We start from the raw sequence: 17,922 nt of genomic DNA, 5'->3' as shown, positions 1-17,922 counted from the left end.
GAAGGTTTCTTTTGCCAGGCACAGTTAGTACCTGGAAGGAAAGAGAACAAATCCTGTCCAGGACAGATGAAAGAGCTTTTCAGGGTGCCTGCGTGAGGGGGGGAAGTAGAGATTACCTGCCTATAGGATTCTGGGGGCATGACCTTTGTCCTGAGCAGGTGAAGTTGGCAATGCAGCCAAGATGATGCTGATTGTGAACATGGTCCAAGGGAGCTTCATGGCCACCATTGCTGAGGGGCTGACGCTGGCCCAGGTGACAGGCCAGTCACAGCAGACACTCTTGGACATCCTCAATCAGGGACAATTGGCCAGCATCTTCCTGGACCAGAAGTGCCAAAGTAAGTCACCTTTGATCTCCCTTTTTGCAATTTTGTTTTCAGTAGAGCTGAGCAGCTACATCAGAGACCACCCAGGAGAGAGAGTCCTTTCATGGCCCATTGTGTTGAAAGAGAAGCTTCCCAGTCAGCACTTGCCCCCGTCAGAGGGGGCTCAGAGACACAGTAAAAATGGTACTTGAGGCCCAGAGTGGCGCCTCAGTCTTCTGGAGATGGGGAAGGACAGGGCTCCGCCCTTTGGAAATGCTGAAGATGGGCCTGTTACTCTGCAGGCAGTTTTCATGTAGGTCTTTAGACTTCTGATGAACAGCTTTCCCTCCTCAGATATCCTACAAGGAAACTTTAAACCTGACTTCTACCTGAAATACATTCAGAAGGATCTCCGCCTGGCCATTGCACTGGGTGATGCAGTCAACCACCCAACTCCCATGGCAGCTGCCGCCAATGAGGTAACTTGACATCAAGTGGCCCAGGCCCTAGACCCTTGAGCTCATTGTTATTTCTGTCCTGCTTGCTTAGATGTGCTTCCCATGCTGTGGAGAACAGGTCTTACAGAGCCTCTGCTCGGCCTCCTGAGTGCTGGGGTTACAGGTGTGTGCCCCACACCTAACTCTTAAATTTTCATATTTGATTCTCACTACATTGAGCCAAGAAAGGAAGGGAACATAATGTGTAGAATTACAGTTTCTGCCTTTAAAGTAGGATCCGAATTCGTTTTCTCCATCTAGTCCCTGAAGGAGGAATGCTAGGCAACAGTTCTAGATGTACCTATGACATGAGCATGAGAGCTCATTTCCTTCTGAACTACAGGAATTTATTATTATTTCCTTTGTGATTTCTTCTTTGATCTCTGGATACTGTAAAGTTTATCTAGCCAAGTATGGTGGTACCTACCTGTAGCCTTAGCTACTTAGGAGACTAAAGCAGGTTCAAGGCCTGCTTATACAACTTAGTGAGAGTCTGTCTCAGAACAAAGTTTAAAAAGGAGAGGCTGGAAGCTAGAGAGATGGCTCAGAGGTTAAGAGCACTGGCTGCTCTTCCAAAGGTCCTGAGTTCAGTTCCCAGTGACTGCATGGTGGCTTACGGCTATCTATGATGAGATTTGGTGCCCTCTTCAGGCAAAATACTGTATATGTAATAAATAAATAAATCTTTAAAAAGGAGGGGCTGGAGATACCATTTCTTCCCCACTCCCCAGACAGGGTTTCTCTAGCCCTCGCTGTCCTAGAACTTACTCTGTAGACTAGACTGGCCTCAAACTCAGAGGTCTGCCTGAGTGTTGGCATTAAAGGTGTGCACTACCACCACCTAGCTATCATTTCTTGGTAGAGTACTTGCTTAGCATGCACAGACCCTGGGTTCAACCCCTAATGCCTCAAAAACATTGACAACAGGATGTGAGTTTCTGTGGCGGCTGGTTTGGGTTGCTCACTTATTGAGCAAAGTGATTGACTAGCCACTGTTCCATGTCAGCTGTGACTGGGATTTCTCTTACTTTCTATTATTTCTGCCCTTCTCATATAGAGTTCATTTCATAGCTCAGGCTATCTTGGATCTCGTTAGGTAGCCCCAGCTAGCCCCAACTAGTCCACACGCTTGTATTACAGGTGTATTTCAATGTACCTGGCTGAACTGTGCCATGTTTACATACACAGCTTATGGTTGGGGCTTGCACTTTCATCCATCTTCAATATCCACTTCCCAATTACAGCTTAGTCTATTTGCATCTTTTCACATGATGTATTGTGTGACATCACATGGACACTTGTGAGAAGTTTCTTTTGGAAAAGGAGCCCTCCCTACATCCTGGCTGCTGCTTTATGCCAGGGCTCATATATTCTCTCTCGTCAGTCTCCTAAGTAGCTGGAATTTTAACTTCCAATTACTTCTTTCTTTGGGGGACGGGGGCTGGAGTTTGGTTGGTTGGTTGGTTGGTTGGTTTTTTGAGACAGGGTTTCTCAGTATAATAGCCCTGGCTGTCCTGGACTAGGCTGGCCTCGCACTCACAGAGATCCACCTGCCTCTGTCTCCCAGAGTGCTGGGATTACAGGCATACATCACCACACCCAGCTAATTTCTTCTTTTTTAAAAACACATTTAAAAGAAAGATTTATTTTTAATTATATGTATGTCTGTATGAGTGTGTGCACTTGAGTGCTGGTGACCATAGAAACCAAAGATGTGGGATTCCCCCTGGAAATGCAGGCAGTGTGAGCTACTTGATGCAGGGTCCTCTACAAGAGCAGCAAGTTCTGAACCATCTCTGCATCCCCCATTTAATTTTTTAAATTTATTTATTTATTCTATATGAGTGCTTTATCTGCAGAAGAGGGCCTCAGATCACATTATAAATGGTTTTGAGCCACCATATGGTTGCTGGGTATTGAACTCAGGACCTCTAGAAGAGCAGGCGGCACTCTTAACCTCTGAGCCATCTCTCCAGCACCCCCACCCCACCCCATTTAATTTCTAACCATGACTCTTGGCAGGGAATTCCTTTTGTCTTTGCAGAGTCTTCATAAAACTCATCCTAGATGTGGTTAGAAAGAGTTCTTTGTAGGACTTGTGCTGGGAGAGCTTTGTGATGGGTCCAGGTTGCATCTCCTCTGGCTCTGTAGAGTTCATTGGAAGCAGAGTTTTGGTTCATTTCACAGTAGCACCTGTGTTTGTGTGAGCTCAGTCTCTGCACTCTCCAAGACCCTGAGGGCAGACTCCCAAGGCTAGCTGCTCCATTAGCCTGTTGCCCCTGTATTGAGTGGTTGGATGTGGAGCTGCCCTTTTAGCATTTGTTTCTGTCAGTCTCTGTCTTTATCTGTTCCTTCCTTCTCATCTTCTGTGAGGTCATCTGTGTGTGCGGTAGGATTTCCTTTTTATTTATATCTTGGCATTTTGACTGTACTTGATTTTCTGTAATGATGTTGTCAGTATTCAGTAGATAACCCCTCTGATGGCCTCCCCAGAATCCATCCTGTGCCAATTTGCATGAAACAAAAACACGACCCCCTTGTTCCACTTCCATACAAATTCATTTCTAACCATAGTTTCTCAACTAGTTCCTCTAGATAGTTCTTTCCATCTTTCTGTTTCTTGTTAAAAATTAGGTTTCTCTGGCATTATTCCTTTCATCTGAGTTTGGTATCCAGCACTTAGAAGCAAGCAGATGTGTGTGAGTTCAAGGCCAGCCTGGTCTACAGAGTGTGTTACAGGACAGCCAAGGCTACACAGAGAAACCCTATCTCAAATAAAATAAAATAAATTCTTAACACATTCCTGCTGTGATGGTATTCTTGGTGTTCAGTCTAGAAAGCTACCTAGCCTTCATTCTGCGTTAACAGTTATACCAGAGCTGTGTGTATTCTTTCTTATAGTGGCTCTGCTTAGACTGTTCAGCTGCCCTATGTATAGCCAAGCATATCACCTCAGCAAAACTAGGTACCCTGTTCCCTTTCACATAGTGGCTTTGATTATTTTTAAGCTTTCATGCAGTGACTAGAGTCTTGGATGGCTACCATTGACAGACCCTGCAGGAAGCAATGCTAGAATACCCGCAGCCTCTCCTTTCTTCATGCCACTTATATTTTAACAGAAGGAAGCACAAAATAAGCTTGGAGCTTTTTTTTTTTTTAAAGATTTATTTATTTATTATTATTATGTATATAGTGCTCTGCCTGCATGTACATCTGCAGGCAGAGGAGGACATCAGATCACATTATAGATGGCTGTGAGCCACCATGTGGTTGCTGGGAATTGAACTCATGACCTCTGGGAGAGCAGACAGTGCTCTTAACCGCCGAGCCATCTCTCCAGCCCCTTGAAGCTTTTAAATAAGTAACGACTTCAGAGTGTAAGAAATATAATTTGCGTGACTGGACATGGTGGCACATGCTTTTAATCCCAACACAGTCAGCAGAGGCCGACTCTATGAGTTCAAGGCCAGCCTGGTCTGCAGAGCAAGTCCAGGACAGCCAAGGCTACACAGATAAACCCTGTCTTGAAAAAGAAAAAGAAAAAAAAAAAAGGCCAGGAGTGGTGGCACACTCTTTTAATCCCAGCACTTGGGAGGCAGAGGCAGGCTGATCTCTGAGTTCAAGGCCAGCCTGGTCTACAAAGTGACTCCAGGACAGCCAGGGCTGTTATACAGAGAAACCCTGTCTCGAAAAAGAAAAATAAATAAATAAAATAAGAAAGAAAGAAATATAGTTTGGGGGAGGTAGGCTGTGCTGGAAATAAAGCTCAGCAGTTAGGAGTATGCACAGGTACAGGCGAAACACCCAGTACACATAAAAATCAATGACACCCTTAATCCCTGCCCTGTGGAAGCAGAGACAGATCTCTGAAGTCAAGGCCACCTAGTCTCCATAGTGAGTTCCAGGACAGCCAGGGCTATATAGTGAGCAAACAAACAAACAAACATTAAAAAAAAAAACTATGAGATTATTGTAGGCTCTACAAGAAAGCCCTGTTTCAAACAACAACAAAACCCAAACACTGGGGCTGGGGCTGACAGCAGCTCAGGAGATAGGGGAACCAGCTGCTTTTCCAAAGGACCCAGTTTCAAGTCTCAATACCTATATGGTAGGTCGTAGCCATCTGTAGCTCTAGTTCCAAGGGTTCCAAAACCTTCTTTTGGTCTCTGTAACACCAGGCACACAGATGGTGCACAGACAGACATGTGAAATAATAAAATAAAACTTTTAATTTGAATTAAAAAAAAAAAACAAGTAGCAGGTCAATCAAAGGGCTGTGTTGATCGGAAGCTCAAAGGAGCCTGTGGAAAGCTGGTTAGGGGTGCCAGCCGTGTTAAAGACAGTAGGGCACAGTGGCCCTGGGAAAGCTATCTGCATTGAGGGCTGCCATTGTGACCCCTGACAGCAGTGAGCTTCTCACATCTCTAAGTACCTGTAGTCCTTTCAGTAAAGTCATGAGGGTTATGGCTTCCTTCTTCAGATTAGGCCGTGGCAGAAGCCCACAGAAGCTAGGGCATTTGTCCTACATCAAGCCAGGATACCCAGACATCCCAAGCTCCATATCCTGCCTGCTAAGCAATAGGCAAGAACCATCTGGAAATGCCTCCAGGAATCAGGGCTGGGTCTCCACATAGAAGCTCTGTGCCTAGAGACCAACCTCTACCTCTTTCTTTTTGCAGGTGTACAAAAGAGCCAAGGCACTGGACCAGTCTGACAATGATATGTCTGCTGTGTACCGAGCCTACATACACTAAGCCTTGCCTGTCCATCTACCCTCCATCTTCCCTCTGACCTCTCTTCCCAGTGTGGGGTCAGGGGTCTGGGACTTAGCTCTGGACCAGTCACCTGCCTCCACTTCCTTTTATACAGACTTTGAGACTTGCATCAGCACAGTACACAGCAGCACCCTCCCTCCCGGAGGCCCTGGGCAGGGATAAGAGGATCTCTCTCTACAGGTGGCTGTGAAGAAGCTCTTGAGCTGGGCACTGACTGGCCCTGGAGCAAGAGGCTGTGTATTCTGTTTCTCTTGTGTTCTCTGTCTCTGTCACACACACAGACACACCCAGGATAGAAGCTGCCCAGAAACTGCTGCCTGGCTGTTGTTCCAAGCTTGTCTTATCTCAGCCCCCTTCTGGTCAAGGGACTAGAGGGACTAAAACTGGCAGGGAGCACAGGAAGCCTTCTCTCAGCTTCCCCAGGAAAGAGGCTGGCAGAGGGTCCATGGCCCCACTGAACCCCTGGAAGGAGAGGCCCCTCAGCCACCATGAACCAGCAGACTCCCAGAGGCTCTGTGGACCTCCAGCTGAGGAGGCCTTTCCTGTAGACACTACCTTATGCAGCAGCGCCCAGAATGTCTTTGTGAACTGAAGAGAGACCCGCCTGGCCACGTAGACACCTCTTCAGGCAGAGCAGATTCCACAGGCTCAGGCTCCCTAGCTGCTGGCTGTCTGAGCCTGCTCCTCCCAGGAAGTTTTGTTTGGATTTGCATTCCAGCCCATGGGAAGGGGTCTTAAGGACATTGGGAGCAGTGGAGTGCGGGGGTGGCGCCCTCCTGTTTCCGTTACAGCAATTTCATCAGCTAGGCACCTGTTGAGCCTGCTCTCCACAGGTCCCCTGCATGCTCCTCTTTCCCTTTTCTCTCCATGGAGATTTTTCTGTTCCATCCTCTTTTGACCCAGACCAGCCTGACCAACACCAGTAATGAGCATTTCATAGGCTGGGCTTCGGATGAGGAACCTCACTTCTGCTAGCAGCAGTGGTTCCAAGTCCTGGGTTTGTTGGGACAGGCTTGAGCTGGGCCTTGTTCTAACCTAACTGCTCCTCAGAGGTGGAGCTGATCATCGCCTGCCCTAGCATTTCTCCTTGGAGAGGGGACCAGAGAGGCTTAAAATGTCACATGAGAGGAATCACCTGAGAGGTGTCAGCCTTCCTCCTCATGAGTTTGGATTTCCAAAGCCACAATTTGACTTTTCCACTGGGAGGACATGGGATACGGATCTCGGGACGAGAGTGTGGAGCAGGGAGTGCTTGTGGGGTTCAGCACAGTTGCGCATTCACTGGGATGCTGAGCAGATTCTGTCTGCACACAGCCTGTCTTGGTCCTGGGGGTTAGGGGTGGGGAAGATGCTGTAAGGAAACCGGTTAGTCAATGTTGTCTTAATATTGTTGACAATTCTGTAAAGTTCCTTTTTATGACTATTTCTGTTTAAGCTATTTCACCTTTTGTTTTGAAATCCTTTCCTTTTATGGAGAAAATGTGACGTTGTGAACATGCTTGTAAGAAAGCCCCTCCTCCCTCTTTTCCTTTAAATGACAAATTTAGGTGATTAAGGTTGTGAATTTTTATTTTCGCTTTGTTTTTAATGAACATTTGTCTTTCAGAATAGGATTGTGTGATAATGTTTAAATGGCAAAAACAAAACATGATTTTGTGCAATTAACAAAGCTACTGCAAGAAAAAAATAAATAAAACATTTCTTGGTACCACAGCTTTGCCACTTGTGCCCTAGCGCTTTTGGGGACCTAGGATGGGAGCAAGATAGCACCCACTGCACAGCACTCCTTTGAATGTCTGCTCTGCTGAGTTCTCCCCTTTGCGTTCTTGCTGGGCGGGCGCCACCTGGTGGAACGGTGCGGGAACAACTTTGGGGGACGGCCGCGCCGGCCAATCAGTGAGCAGTGGGGCTCGGCCAGGGCGCCCCGCCCCTGCTGAAGAACAGGGGTTGAGGCGGGTGGATGGGCGGTGTCGCGTGGGCTGGTCCGCCTCCACCCGCCAGCCAGGACTGGAGCGGTGGCACGTCGCTTAAGGCGTAGCCGACTGCGGGCGTGGCTTGCGTCTGATTTACCTATCGGTCACGAGGAGGGGAAGGGGCGGGCTTGGCACTCCAGACTACAGACCTCAGAGACGGCGCGCGGCCGAGATGATGGCGACCGCGATGGCTGCGAGCGCTGCGGAGCGGGCAGTACTGGTGAGGTGGGCGGCGGCAGCGGGCGGCGGCGGGCGGCGGGCACAGGATGGGTCTGACGCAGCTGTCCGCAGGAGGAGGAGTTCCGCTGGTTGCTGCACGCTGAGGTGCACGCCGTGCTCAAACAGCTGCAGGACATCCTCAAGGTAACGCTCCCGTCGGTCCTCCCCGGCCTGCCATCCTCTCTCCTTTCCACCGGATCCCGCGAATCACGGAGCGACGGCTGCTGAGCGTGGTGGCGTTCAGATACCTACTTCTAAGAGTACAGTCCAGACGCGAGCAAATACACAAGCGATGTGTGTGTGTGTGTGTGTGTGTGTGTGCGCGCGCCCCGAGGTCTTAGACCCTAATGTTAGCACCAGGGCTTGAGTGAGGAATAGCACTGAAACTGACATTTCATCTGTGAGCAGGGTGGTGGTCAAAGTTTGTAATCCCAGCACTCGGAAGGGTGAGGCCAGAGGATCACGAGTTAGAAGCCAGCCGTGGGCTACATAATAAAACACTGCCTCAAAACAAAAACTGATAATCCGAGTTCTGAAGGATTCCCCCACCCTGCAGTGATCTCAGCCAAGTTACCCACATCTCTGAGCCTGTTCCCGTACCCAAACTAGGCTCACAAAGCTCTTGTGAAGATGAATAAACAAAATGCCTAGGAAGACATGTTACTATGACTGACTGCATGATTCCGTGGCTCTGCTCCCACCACCACAGCACAGCACTGCAATTAGCTAGGAGCTGTGCCTCTGTTCTGGCCTCCCACCTGAATGCTCATGATAGACACTCAAGGACTGAGGGATGAACAGGTCTGAGCTCACAGAATCACGGGGGCAAAGGCAGGGGAGCCAGGGTAGGCTTGCTCGCCTGGTCCCTTCCCTGGCTACTCTGACGATGTATCTAGGTTCTTGGAATAGAGAACTGGCCAGACTCTGAGGTGAGGTGTTGGGACCGTCCTGTCTTCCTTCCACAGGAGGCCTCTCTCCGCTTTACTCTCCCAGGCCCTAGCACAGAGGGACCTGCCAAGCAGGAGAACTTCATCCTGGGCAGCTGTGGGTAGGCCGGGTTGGGACTTTGTGAGGGGTGCACTCCTTGGGTACCTGGGGGAGGAAATGCCCATGGTACTGGGTGTGAGGGGGCCTGTGGGGAGCACGGGGGGGGGGCAGTAGCAGGCACCCCTCTGACTCCTGTTTGTTACAGTACAGACCAGGTAAAGGGTGTGCTGACTCTACAAGGGGACGCCCTCAGCCAGGCGGTGAGTCCCCGGGTCCCTATTCCCTAATACTCCTGCTGGTGACAAGCATAGCTTAGCTCTGCTACCAGCTAGCCATGTGACCCTGGGCCTTGTCTTCTCTGACCTCTTTCCTTGAATGTCCGCAACTTGAAAGACAACCCTTACACTACTCATGAGATAGGCATATAGATTCAGTGAGAGAAAAGAAACGGGTGGTGGCTTTACACTTCGCTCAGCCCGGCATCTGGACCCGGTGTGATCTGAGCATCGGAAGCCTGGGCAGGCTGGCCCCAGGTCAAAGTCGAATCAGCCAACCTCTGCATTATGGTCTGCGCAAGGCCTCAAGACATGGGGTTGGTTTGTTTGCTTGGTTTTTTGTTTGTTTGTTTGTTTTGGTTTTTCGAGACAGGATTTCTCTATGTAGCCTTGGCTGTCCTGGACTCGCTTTGTAGACCAGGCTGGCCTCTAGCCCACAACAGTCCACCTGCCTCTGCCTCCCCGAGTGCTGGGATTAAAGGCGTGCGCCACCACCTCCCACCCCCACCCCCACGCCGCCCCTGCAAGGCATGGGGGTTTTAAAGCCCTTCCCCTTTCTCCGCTTCTTTCCCCTTTCACTGCTTTGTGGTTCTTCCCTGGTCTGAGTTCCTCTTTCTTGACGTTCCTGTTCGCTTCCCAAATGGCCGAGGTGCCTGAGGCCTCAGCCACCATGTATTGCGTGGCTGGCTGGTGCGGGGTCAGGAAGGACAGGTGTACCTCTGCCTGCTCATCACACTCCGGCCCATAGGATGTAAACTTGAAGATGCCTCGGAACAACCAGTTGTTGCACTTGGCCTTCAGGGAGGACAAGCAGTGGAAGCTACAGCAGGTGAGGTCCACTCCCCACCCAGGGGCAGGCCCCAGGGCAGGCCCACGCCAAGACCTCCCTGGGCTTGCCCTCCACAGGGAAGTCTGCCAGCGGGGACTCTACCACCACAGCAAACATAGGAGACCGTTTCATAGCAAACATGAGGGGAAAGGGAGTGTCTTGGGAACCTCAGAGCCTGCTCCACGTGAGGGACGTGAAACCAACCTTACTTTTGTGACTTTGGCCATGTGAGGACAGCTGAAGGTCCCTTTGGCTGTCACTTACTCTGCAGGAACTTCCCATGCACCTGGGATCATGCACAGGCCTCCTGCTTAGCCTTAGGCCATGGGACACCGGTAGGCATGTGTACACACACACACACACACACACACACACACACACACACACACAGAATCTGAAGCTGGTCCTTCCCCCAGGGCCTGTGCCTGCATTCTGCTGTCTGGAGCCCTACCCTGTCCGACTCGTGCAACCTTTCTTAGTTCACAGGTCTTTCCCTCCTTGCTTCCCCTTGGGCATCCTAGTTTCCTCCCTTATGCCCTGCATATGTATTTCTTTGTGGCTGTACTAGGGCCAAGAACCATCATGCCTTGGCTGCCGGGTTTGTGCAGGACCTGGCCATCCAGGTCCAAACACCACATCTCTAGAGGGTATCCAGACCAGGGGTGTCGGCACCTTCTCCTGAGATGTCAGCCTCTCGAGTGGGGGCCCTGTGCTATGGGATCAGTCTGAGGACCCAGAAATGTGGCTTTCCTAAAACTGATAAGTTTGGTTGTGTGGGTGGCCGGGGCTGTTTTCCAGATCCAGGATGCTAGGAACCACGTGAGCCAAGCTATTTACCTCCTGACAAACCGGGATGAGAGCTACCAGTTCAAGACAGGAGCTGAGGTTCTCAAGGTGACTCCTCCTTCCCTGGCCCCTTACCCTGAACAATGCCAGCCCCATGTCCCCAGGCCTCGTCAGTGCCCACGGGTCTGGCCACATATCTTGGCTTACAACCTGGATTACGGCAGCAGGGCGTGTCCCAGTCCCTGGGCCTTGTCGTGAGATGTGCGCGACCTTAAGTTCTTTGCTACCCTGAGCCTCCATTTGCGCACATGTTAAAAGAGAATCACAGGTAGTAATTCCTGTAAAGTGCCCTGGTCCTGGTCCCCGAGATCTAGCTGTGACAGTAGTCATTGCGGTGGTGGCAATAACAGAATAAGGCTGCGTGGTATGTGGGGACAGGTGACTCAGGTGCCTGGGGCTCTGGCTGTCCCTCTCTTTTTTTTTTTTTTTTTTTAAGATTTATTTATTTATTTATTATGTATACAGTGCTCTGCCTGCATGTATACCTGCAGGCCAGAAGAGGGCACCAGATCTCATTACGGGTGGTTGTGAGCCACCAGGTGGCTGCTGGGAATTGAACTCAGGACCTTTGGAAGAGCTGCCCAGTGCTCTTAACCTCTGAGCCATCTCTCCAGCCCCTTGGCTTTCTCTCTTAAGACCCCAAGTAATAGGCCCTCAGAATGGCAAAGCACCCCTACTGGGGTCGCAGAGTTTAGGCCTGGGAACCACGGTGAGCTGACAAGAGCAGAAACCACAGATGTTGCTTGCTGATGCTAGCGGGGGCTGGGACACGCAGGACCCCAGCTGCTCCTGCCCCTTCCCAGCTCATGGATGCTGTGATGCTGCAACTGACCAGAGCCAGAAACCGGCTCACTACCCCAGCCACCCTCACCCTGCCGGAGATTGCTGCCAGCGGCCTCACGGTCAGTACTTTACACAGTCCAGTCGCTACCCTAAGACTTAAGTCTACTCAGAGGCCTGGCCAGTGGGAGTTGTGTGCCTGGGCAGTTTTGTGGGTTGGGTTCTTGACCTCCAGCCTGCATCCTGCCCCAGCCCCAACCCCACCCCCATACATTAACCCAGTTTACTGCCAGTGACTTCCATCCCAACAGCCAGCATATGAAGATTATGGGGAGCCTCTGGTGCCCCAGCCTATGGAGAGGCACCTGGGGGGAGGGCGGGGCTGGGTTCCGTACCCTGTAGCAGTAGAGCCTAAAGTGGGAGGGGGCCTCACCCCTCCTGCCTCCCCCAGCGGATGTTCGCCCCCACCCTACCTTCTGACCTGCTGGTCAACGTCTACATCAACCTCAACAAGCTGTGCCTCACAGTATACCAGCTGCATACCCTGCAGCCCACCTCCACCAAGGTAAAGCCCGCCCACCTCCCAGCCCCACCCCCCCACACCAAGGACCCTCCACCCAGACCTCACGGGTCTCTCTGCTGCTTCTGTCTAGCACTTCCGCCCTGCCGGAGGCGCTGTACTCCACAGCCCCGGGGCCATGTTGTAAGTATACAGTAAGGGGTCCTAGAGCCCCGCCCATCCTGCCCCTTCTGCTCTTGGGGTCTGGATCCAGGCCTACCCTCATGGATCCACTTATCCTTCCTCAGTGAGTGGGGCTCACAGCGCCTGGAGGTGAGCCATGTACACAAGGTGGAATGCGTGATCCCCTGGCTCAACGATGCCCTGGTGTACTTCACCGTCTCCCTGCAGCTGTGCCAGCAGCTCAAGGATAAGGTGTGTCTGGGGCATGTGGGATGGGCCCAGGGCCATTGGGGGGGGCCTCCTCCAAGTTCCTGAGCGCCCCTAAGTTGTAAAGCCCACGGTGCCATACACACCAGTCATCTGGCAACTGTTCTCAGACACGCTCCCCTTCTGTAACCTTGACGTCTCACCTGACGTTTTAGGGGGTATAGAACCCCAGTGACCACTCACCTGTTGCACCTTCTTGGGCACTGTCCCCTCCCCCACACACACACACCCCAAGCCAGTGGACACCCTCCCAAACCTGTTGCTGACCACGCCCCCCGCCCTCTGCAGATCTCTGTGTTTTCCAGCTACTGGAGCTCCCGGCCCTTCTGAGCATGCGCCTGCCAGAATCCTCTTCCCAGGAGGGTAGCCCTGCCTTTTAGTCCCTCCCCCCAACACATACCCCCTGTAGTGCCTGTGTCACTGCCAGGCACCCCACCCCCACCCCGAGTTATTTGTCTGCCTTCTCACCAGCCTGTGACACATCTGCACTGCTGGAAGTGACCATTAGAAGCACCTGGAGAAAGGGGGCGTTGTGGTGGTGGTTTGGGGGGGCGGGGCAGTCAAGAAGGTGAGCTGGAGTGTGCCCATGCTCCTACCCTGACTTCCTGGACACTGCGGGAAGCTTTGGACTGAGGGTGGGACCAAGCCCAGGGCTCCCCTCCCCCCCCATCTCAGCTCCCATCAGACAGTGAGAAATGGGGGTTGGCGCTAAGCTGTGAGTTTGGGGAAGATGCCCTGTAAATACACCTACGACCTCAGCCACCTCGATGAAATAAAGATCAGATTTTGACGGGAACCCTGTTTTCTGTGTGTCTCCCTGCTTATTAGGGACTAGGTTGGAGGTCCCTGGTGATCAGTGACCTCCCATGTTCCTAAGGCCTTACTCAACACCATGTCAAGCCCTTCAAGGTGGAGTCTGGCCTGGAGTTCACAATTCCCCCCTGCCTCAGCCTCTTGAGTGCCTGTGCCCAGGCAGAACACTCCTTTGAGAAAGAGACCCCTGGCTGCAGAGTGGCCCTGTGGGATGGGCGTTCAGGCCCTGAGTGTACGGGGAACCACGTGTGCATCATGGTGAGCTACCACACTGCCCGGGACAGGGGATGAAACAGTCCAGACTCAGGCTTTGGCAAACACTGGCTCTGTTACTGTCTTCCAGCAGGACCCATGCCAAGGGCTAGCGTTAAGGTTCCAGAGCCAAGTTGTCCACGCCCTTGAGTTTTTCCTATAAGAGAAACAGAGGGGCCTTGTGGGTAATATTCCGGAGCTCTGCCTGGACCCCCTGCAGAAGACCCTGCTCCTGCCTGTCCCAGTGCAGGGGTGAGGCTGCTATGGGGGCTCTTCTTTCTGGAGTTGCACCCACCCCTTCCCAGGGCTCACCTTCCGGGGCCTGGGGGAGGTGCTGCAGCAGCAGCAGCAGCAGCAGTGGACAATGACCAGCAACAGCAACACCACCACTGTGCCTGAGGACCAGACAGACAGGCATGCAGATGTGGCCCCTGCCCCAACACCAAGATAAGGCCTGGGATCAGGAGCCACACTCACCCACAAATGTGAGAAAGACCACAAAGGCGGCGACGTCCCATTCAGACTGGAACAGTTGGTGGCTCCGCAGCCTCCCCAGGACTGCCTCTGCCGTGGCCTGCAGCCCCTGTTTCAGCTCATCAGCAGACAGTCCCATCTTGGCCACCTGCCCCAGTACCCCCAAAGGACCACCTCAGTCCAGGCCTCTTAGGCCATCCACAGTGGGACCCTACCCCGCAATGAGCCGAGTCCTGTTTTCCCCTGCCTTCTGCACCATAAGCCACCAACCTCTCCCTTCCCTGTCTCACCTTCCTCCTCCACATCCTCCCTAGACCTGCCTGTCTGTCCTCCCTTCTCTAGCTCTTTGGGCGGTGGGGAGTACATTGACCCCGACCTGGGCAGCCCCAACCCACTCAACGTCCCCTTACCTTCTCTCTCCCTAGCAAGGCTGCTTACAGTGCCACACCTGCCTCTAATGGTTCCCTCTCCCCAAGCCAGGTAGGTAGGTCCCAGGGTCCTGGGAACTCACACTGCTTCCTGCTTCCGGATCACCAACACCTGAAACCTTAGCAACCAGCCCCGCCTCCCCTCCTGGGGCCTGCTGTAGCTGTGGAACAGGCAAAGGCCAGGGCCTAGCCCGCTGCTGAGGCCTAGAGAGGAAAGCCACAGGCTGTCAATTGCTCTGCACCCCAGATTTTTTTTTCACCTATTCTTAATATTTCAGATGTCTTAGTTACTTTTCTACTACTGTGACAAAACACTGACCAAGGCAACTTATTTTAAAAAATAAAAATAAAAATAAACATTTAATAGAGACTCAGAATTCCAGAGGTTAGAGTCCATAAGGGCCTGGGGCCCTTACCCTGAGAACCTCTGACCTCCCCAGTAAAGGTAATCTCACTGTCCCTGATTCTTGGCACCTGAAGGCTAGATGCTAGCTATGTTGGGCTTAGAGACACATGTCGTTGTACAACCCTTTTTTTTTTTTTTTTTTTTTTTTTTTTGGTACAACCCTTTCTTATTCGTGTGGTTCTTACTGGTTTGGAGAGGGGAGTGTCCAGGGTTAGGCCCCTCACTGGACACAGCATACACCTTCCCTGACTTGCTCACAGAGTGATTACAAAATGACCACAGAATGACTGACAAAGAGATGACAGGCAATGGTGGCGCACGCCTTTGATCCCAGCACTCGGGAGGCCGAGGCAGGCGGATCTCTGTGAGTTCGAGGCCAGCCTGGTTGGTCTACAAAGCAACCCCAGGACAGTGAAAGCTAACACAGAGAAACCCTGTCTTGAAAAACCAAAATAAATAAATAAAATAAAATCTGGGTCATTGTTAACATTAAGCCACTACTGAAAGTCACACATTCGCCTACTGGACCCATTTTCCATTGTGGCTGTGACATACCTCAAGCTCAGTGGCTCCGAAGAGAGCGGGCAGATTCTCTCAGCTATACAGGTCAGACAGCAGTGGGGAGGGACTAGGCTGTGGAAGAGATGGATAGCTCTTGATTTTTCTAGCCTGCAAGACCTTGCCAAAGTGTGAGCTTAGGCACATCCTCTGACGCTTCTGTTTCAGTAGTCCTGTCTGTAAAATAAAGCATGGACAGTGTCTGCTTCCTGGGTGTTTGTTTGCTTGCTTGCTTTTATTTTGGAGAGAGGGTCTCTCTACAGAGCCCTGGCCATCCTAGAACTCACTATGTAGACCAGGCTGTCCTTCAACTATAGAAATCCACTCCAGGGCTGGAGAGATGGCTCAGTGGATAAGAAATCCACCTCGGGAATCAGAGGTGTGTGTGACCACACCCAGCCTAGGGATGTAGGAATTCCATGCCTTAATGATCCCCTGGAATTTTCTCAGAATAATGAGATGCTGTGTCAATTGCTTATATTTCTTGTTTTTGTTTTCTTGAGACAGGGTTTCTCTGTGTAGCCTTGGCTGTCCTGGACTCACTTTGTAGACCACTCACAGCCATCCACCTGCCCCTCCCTCCCAAATGCTGAGATTAAAGGCGTGTGCCACCATGCCCCGCAGGTTGCTTGTATTTCATTGTGACCAAACAGCTAAGAAAAAACAAGGAAGGCGAGGTTGACTTTGGCTTATTTTTTTCAGTCCATGAAACCAATTTCTGTCCTAGTGTGAGTTACTGTCCCTGTGATGTAACGCCATGACTAAAAGCAACTTGAGGAGGAAATGGTTTATTTAGCTTAAATATCCTGAATCATAGTCCACTGAGGGAAGTCAGAACAGAAACTCAAACAGATGGAGCCTGGAGGCAGGAGCTCATGTAGAGGTCATGAAGGGGTGCTGCTTACTGGCTTGCTCCCCATGACTTGTTCAGCCTGCTTTCTTGTAGACCCCCAGGACCACCAGTAGGGATAGCACTACCCACAATGCACTGAGGCCTCCCCCATCAATCACTAATAAAGAAAATGCCTGCCAGGTGGTGGTGAGCCATGCCTTTAACCCCTTTAAGCACTCTGAAGGCAGAGGCAGGGCATCTCTGAGTTTGAGGCCAGTCTGGTCTAGAGTGAGTTCCAGGACAGCCAACGCTACACAGAGAAAGCCAGTCTTGAAAAGAAGGAAAAAAAATGTCCTACATGCCTGCCTACAGCCCAGTCTTATAGAGGCATTTTCTCAGTGGAGGTTACTTTCTCTCAAATGACTCCAGCCTGAGTCAAGTTAACATAAAACCGGCCAGCACAGCTCTGTGTCTTAAAGACAAGGAGGAAGAGCTTGGAAGGAAGTGGACAGAACAGGACAGAGAGGGCTGGAGCTAGGGTGGGTGAGGTGCATGCTTTGGGGGTTAGGTCTGTAAGGATGAATCTTACAGCATAGTCACCAAGAGGAGTGAGTGTGCTTTGGTCTGCGCTGCCATGCCTGTCCACCTAAGATCACCTGGGAAATGTTGACAGCCCTCCCAGAGAATATCTGTCAACCCTAGGGCTTAGAGCCAGGGGTGGTGGCTCAGGCCTTTAATCCCAGCACTTGGGAGGCAGAGGCAGGTGGATCTCTCTGAATTCAAGGCCAGCCTAGTCTACAAAGAGTCCAGGACAGCCAGGGCTACACACAGAGAAACCCTCTCTCAAGGTGGGGGGAGGGGGAGCTGACAAGCAAACAGACCCTGCCAAGTTAATGTCAGGAAACAGGTCAGAAAGGACCAAGTGAAATAGGTTTGGAGAAAAGCAGCCTGGAATCACAGAGATGGCTGTGAGGGGTGAGGCATGGAAGAGGAAATCCCAGGCTCCAGAATAGCTCAGGAGTAGTATAGTTTGTGGGGCTGTAGAGTCCATCCTCAGCACTGCAAAAATGAAATCTGATATAGCTTCAATTTAAGATGTCTATGTGTATGTATGATCTTTGCCTGCACTGTGTGGACAGTGCCCCTGCCTGCAGTGTGTCTGGGCACCATGTGTGGGCAGTGCCCCTGCCTGCAGTATGTCTGTGCAGGGTGTGGGCAATGCTCCTGCCTGCAGTGTGTCTGTGCACCGTGTGTGGTGTGTGGGCAGTGCCCCTGCCTGCAGTGTATCTGGGCACTGTGTGTGGTGTGTGGGCAGTGCCCCTGCCTGCAGTGTGTCTGGGCACAGTGTGGGCAGTGCCCCTGCCTGCAGTGTGTCTGGGCACCGTGTGTGGTGTGTGGGCAGTGCCCCTCGAGGACAGAAGAGGAAGTTGGCCTACTGGAACTGGAGTCACAGATGATTATGAGTCTCCATGTTGAGGTTGGGAATCCAACCCAAGTCCTCTAGAAGAGCACCCAGCCTCTCAACCACTGAGTCGTCTCTCTAGTCCCAGATAGCTTCAATTTAATTGGGGGGGAAAAGTTGGCCGGGCTTGGTGGCGCACGCCTTTTATCCCAGCACTCAGGAGGCAGAGGCAGGTGGATCAATGTGAGTTCGAGGCCAGCCTGGTCTACAAAGTCAGTCCAGGACAGCCAAGGCCACACAGAGAAACCCTGTGTCGAAAAAC

General features: G+C 51.6%; 3 protein-coding genes across 7 annotated transcripts in view; 2 read left to right on the top strand and 1 right to left on the bottom strand.

Annotated features, from left to right (window-relative positions):
* GLYR1 (glyoxylate reductase 1 homolog) overlaps positions 1 to 7,290 on the top strand; it is a 39,142-nt gene extending 31,852 nt beyond the window's left edge. For all 5 annotated transcript variants that reach the window (XM_084761944.1, XM_084761943.1, XM_084761947.1 and 2 more), the window contains 3 exons: positions 159 to 338; positions 660 to 784; positions 5,482 to 7,290. In XM_084761944.1, the coding sequence (XP_084618070.1) occupies positions 159 to 338; positions 660 to 784; positions 5,482 to 5,556 (380 nt within the window). In that variant the 3' untranslated portion in view covers positions 5,557 to 7,290. The remainder of the gene's footprint in view (positions 1 to 158; positions 339 to 659; positions 785 to 5,481) is intronic.
* A 262-nt stretch (positions 7,291 to 7,552) lies between these two features.
* On the top strand, positions 7,553 to 12,909 carry ROGDI (rogdi atypical leucine zipper). Its single transcript, XM_084761954.1, has 11 exons — positions 7,553 to 7,770; positions 7,842 to 7,913; positions 8,735 to 8,817; positions 8,962 to 9,016; positions 9,780 to 9,860; positions 10,659 to 10,754; positions 11,510 to 11,608; positions 11,938 to 12,051; positions 12,140 to 12,189; positions 12,294 to 12,420; positions 12,724 to 12,909. Exons 1-11 carry the CDS (start codon positions 7,723 to 7,725, stop codon positions 12,763 to 12,765), a joined length of 867 nt encoding a protein of 288 aa, XP_084618080.1. The 5' UTR covers positions 7,553 to 7,722; the 3' UTR covers positions 12,766 to 12,909.
* A 642-nt stretch (positions 12,910 to 13,551) lies between these two features.
* SMIM22 (small integral membrane protein 22) lies at positions 13,552 to 14,519 on the bottom strand. The gene is made up of 4 exons (XM_084761955.1): positions 14,385 to 14,519; positions 13,978 to 14,122; positions 13,813 to 13,895; positions 13,552 to 13,657 (listed from the first exon to the last, which is right to left on the bottom strand). The coding sequence occupies exons 2-4, from the start codon at positions 14,111 to 14,113 to the stop codon at positions 13,616 to 13,618; spliced, it is 261 nt and encodes an 86-aa protein (XP_084618081.1). The 5' UTR covers positions 14,114 to 14,122; positions 14,385 to 14,519; the 3' UTR covers positions 13,552 to 13,615.
* Positions 14,520 to 17,922: the final 3,403 nt, after the last annotated feature.

Source organism: Acomys minous, assembly GCF_964271855.1.
Source record: "Acomys minous genome assembly, chromosome: 16".
Classification (NCBI taxonomy): domain Eukaryota; kingdom Metazoa; phylum Chordata; class Mammalia; order Rodentia; family Muridae; genus Acomys; species Acomys minous.
Note: the sequence above shows the minus strand (reverse complement) of the source record. Positions and strands in the feature narration are given on the sequence as shown.

Coding starts and splice junctions, on each gene's coding strand:
- SMIM22 (XM_084761955.1), bottom strand. CDS start 14,113: ATGGGACTGTCTGCTGATGAGCTGAAACAGGGGCTGCAGGCCACGGCA. Junction 13,896..13,977: donor GGTCTTTCTCACATTTGTGG/GTGAGTGTGGCT, acceptor TCTGGTCCTCAG/GCACAGTGGTGGTGTTGCTG. Junction 13,658..13,812: donor CCTCCCCCAGGCCCCGGAAG/GTGAGCCCTGGG, acceptor TTTCTCTTATAG/GAAAAACTCAAGGGCGTGGA.
- ROGDI (XM_084761954.1), top strand. CDS start 7,723: ATGATGGCGACCGCGATGGCTGCGAGCGCTGCGGAGCGGGCAGTACTG. Junction 7,771..7,841: donor CTGCGGAGCGGGCAGTACTG/GTGAGGTGGGCG, acceptor AGCTGTCCGCAG/GAGGAGGAGTTCCGCTGGTT. Junction 8,818..8,961: donor TTCATCCTGGGCAGCTGTGG/GTAGGCCGGGTT, acceptor TGTTTGTTACAG/TACAGACCAGGTAAAGGGTG.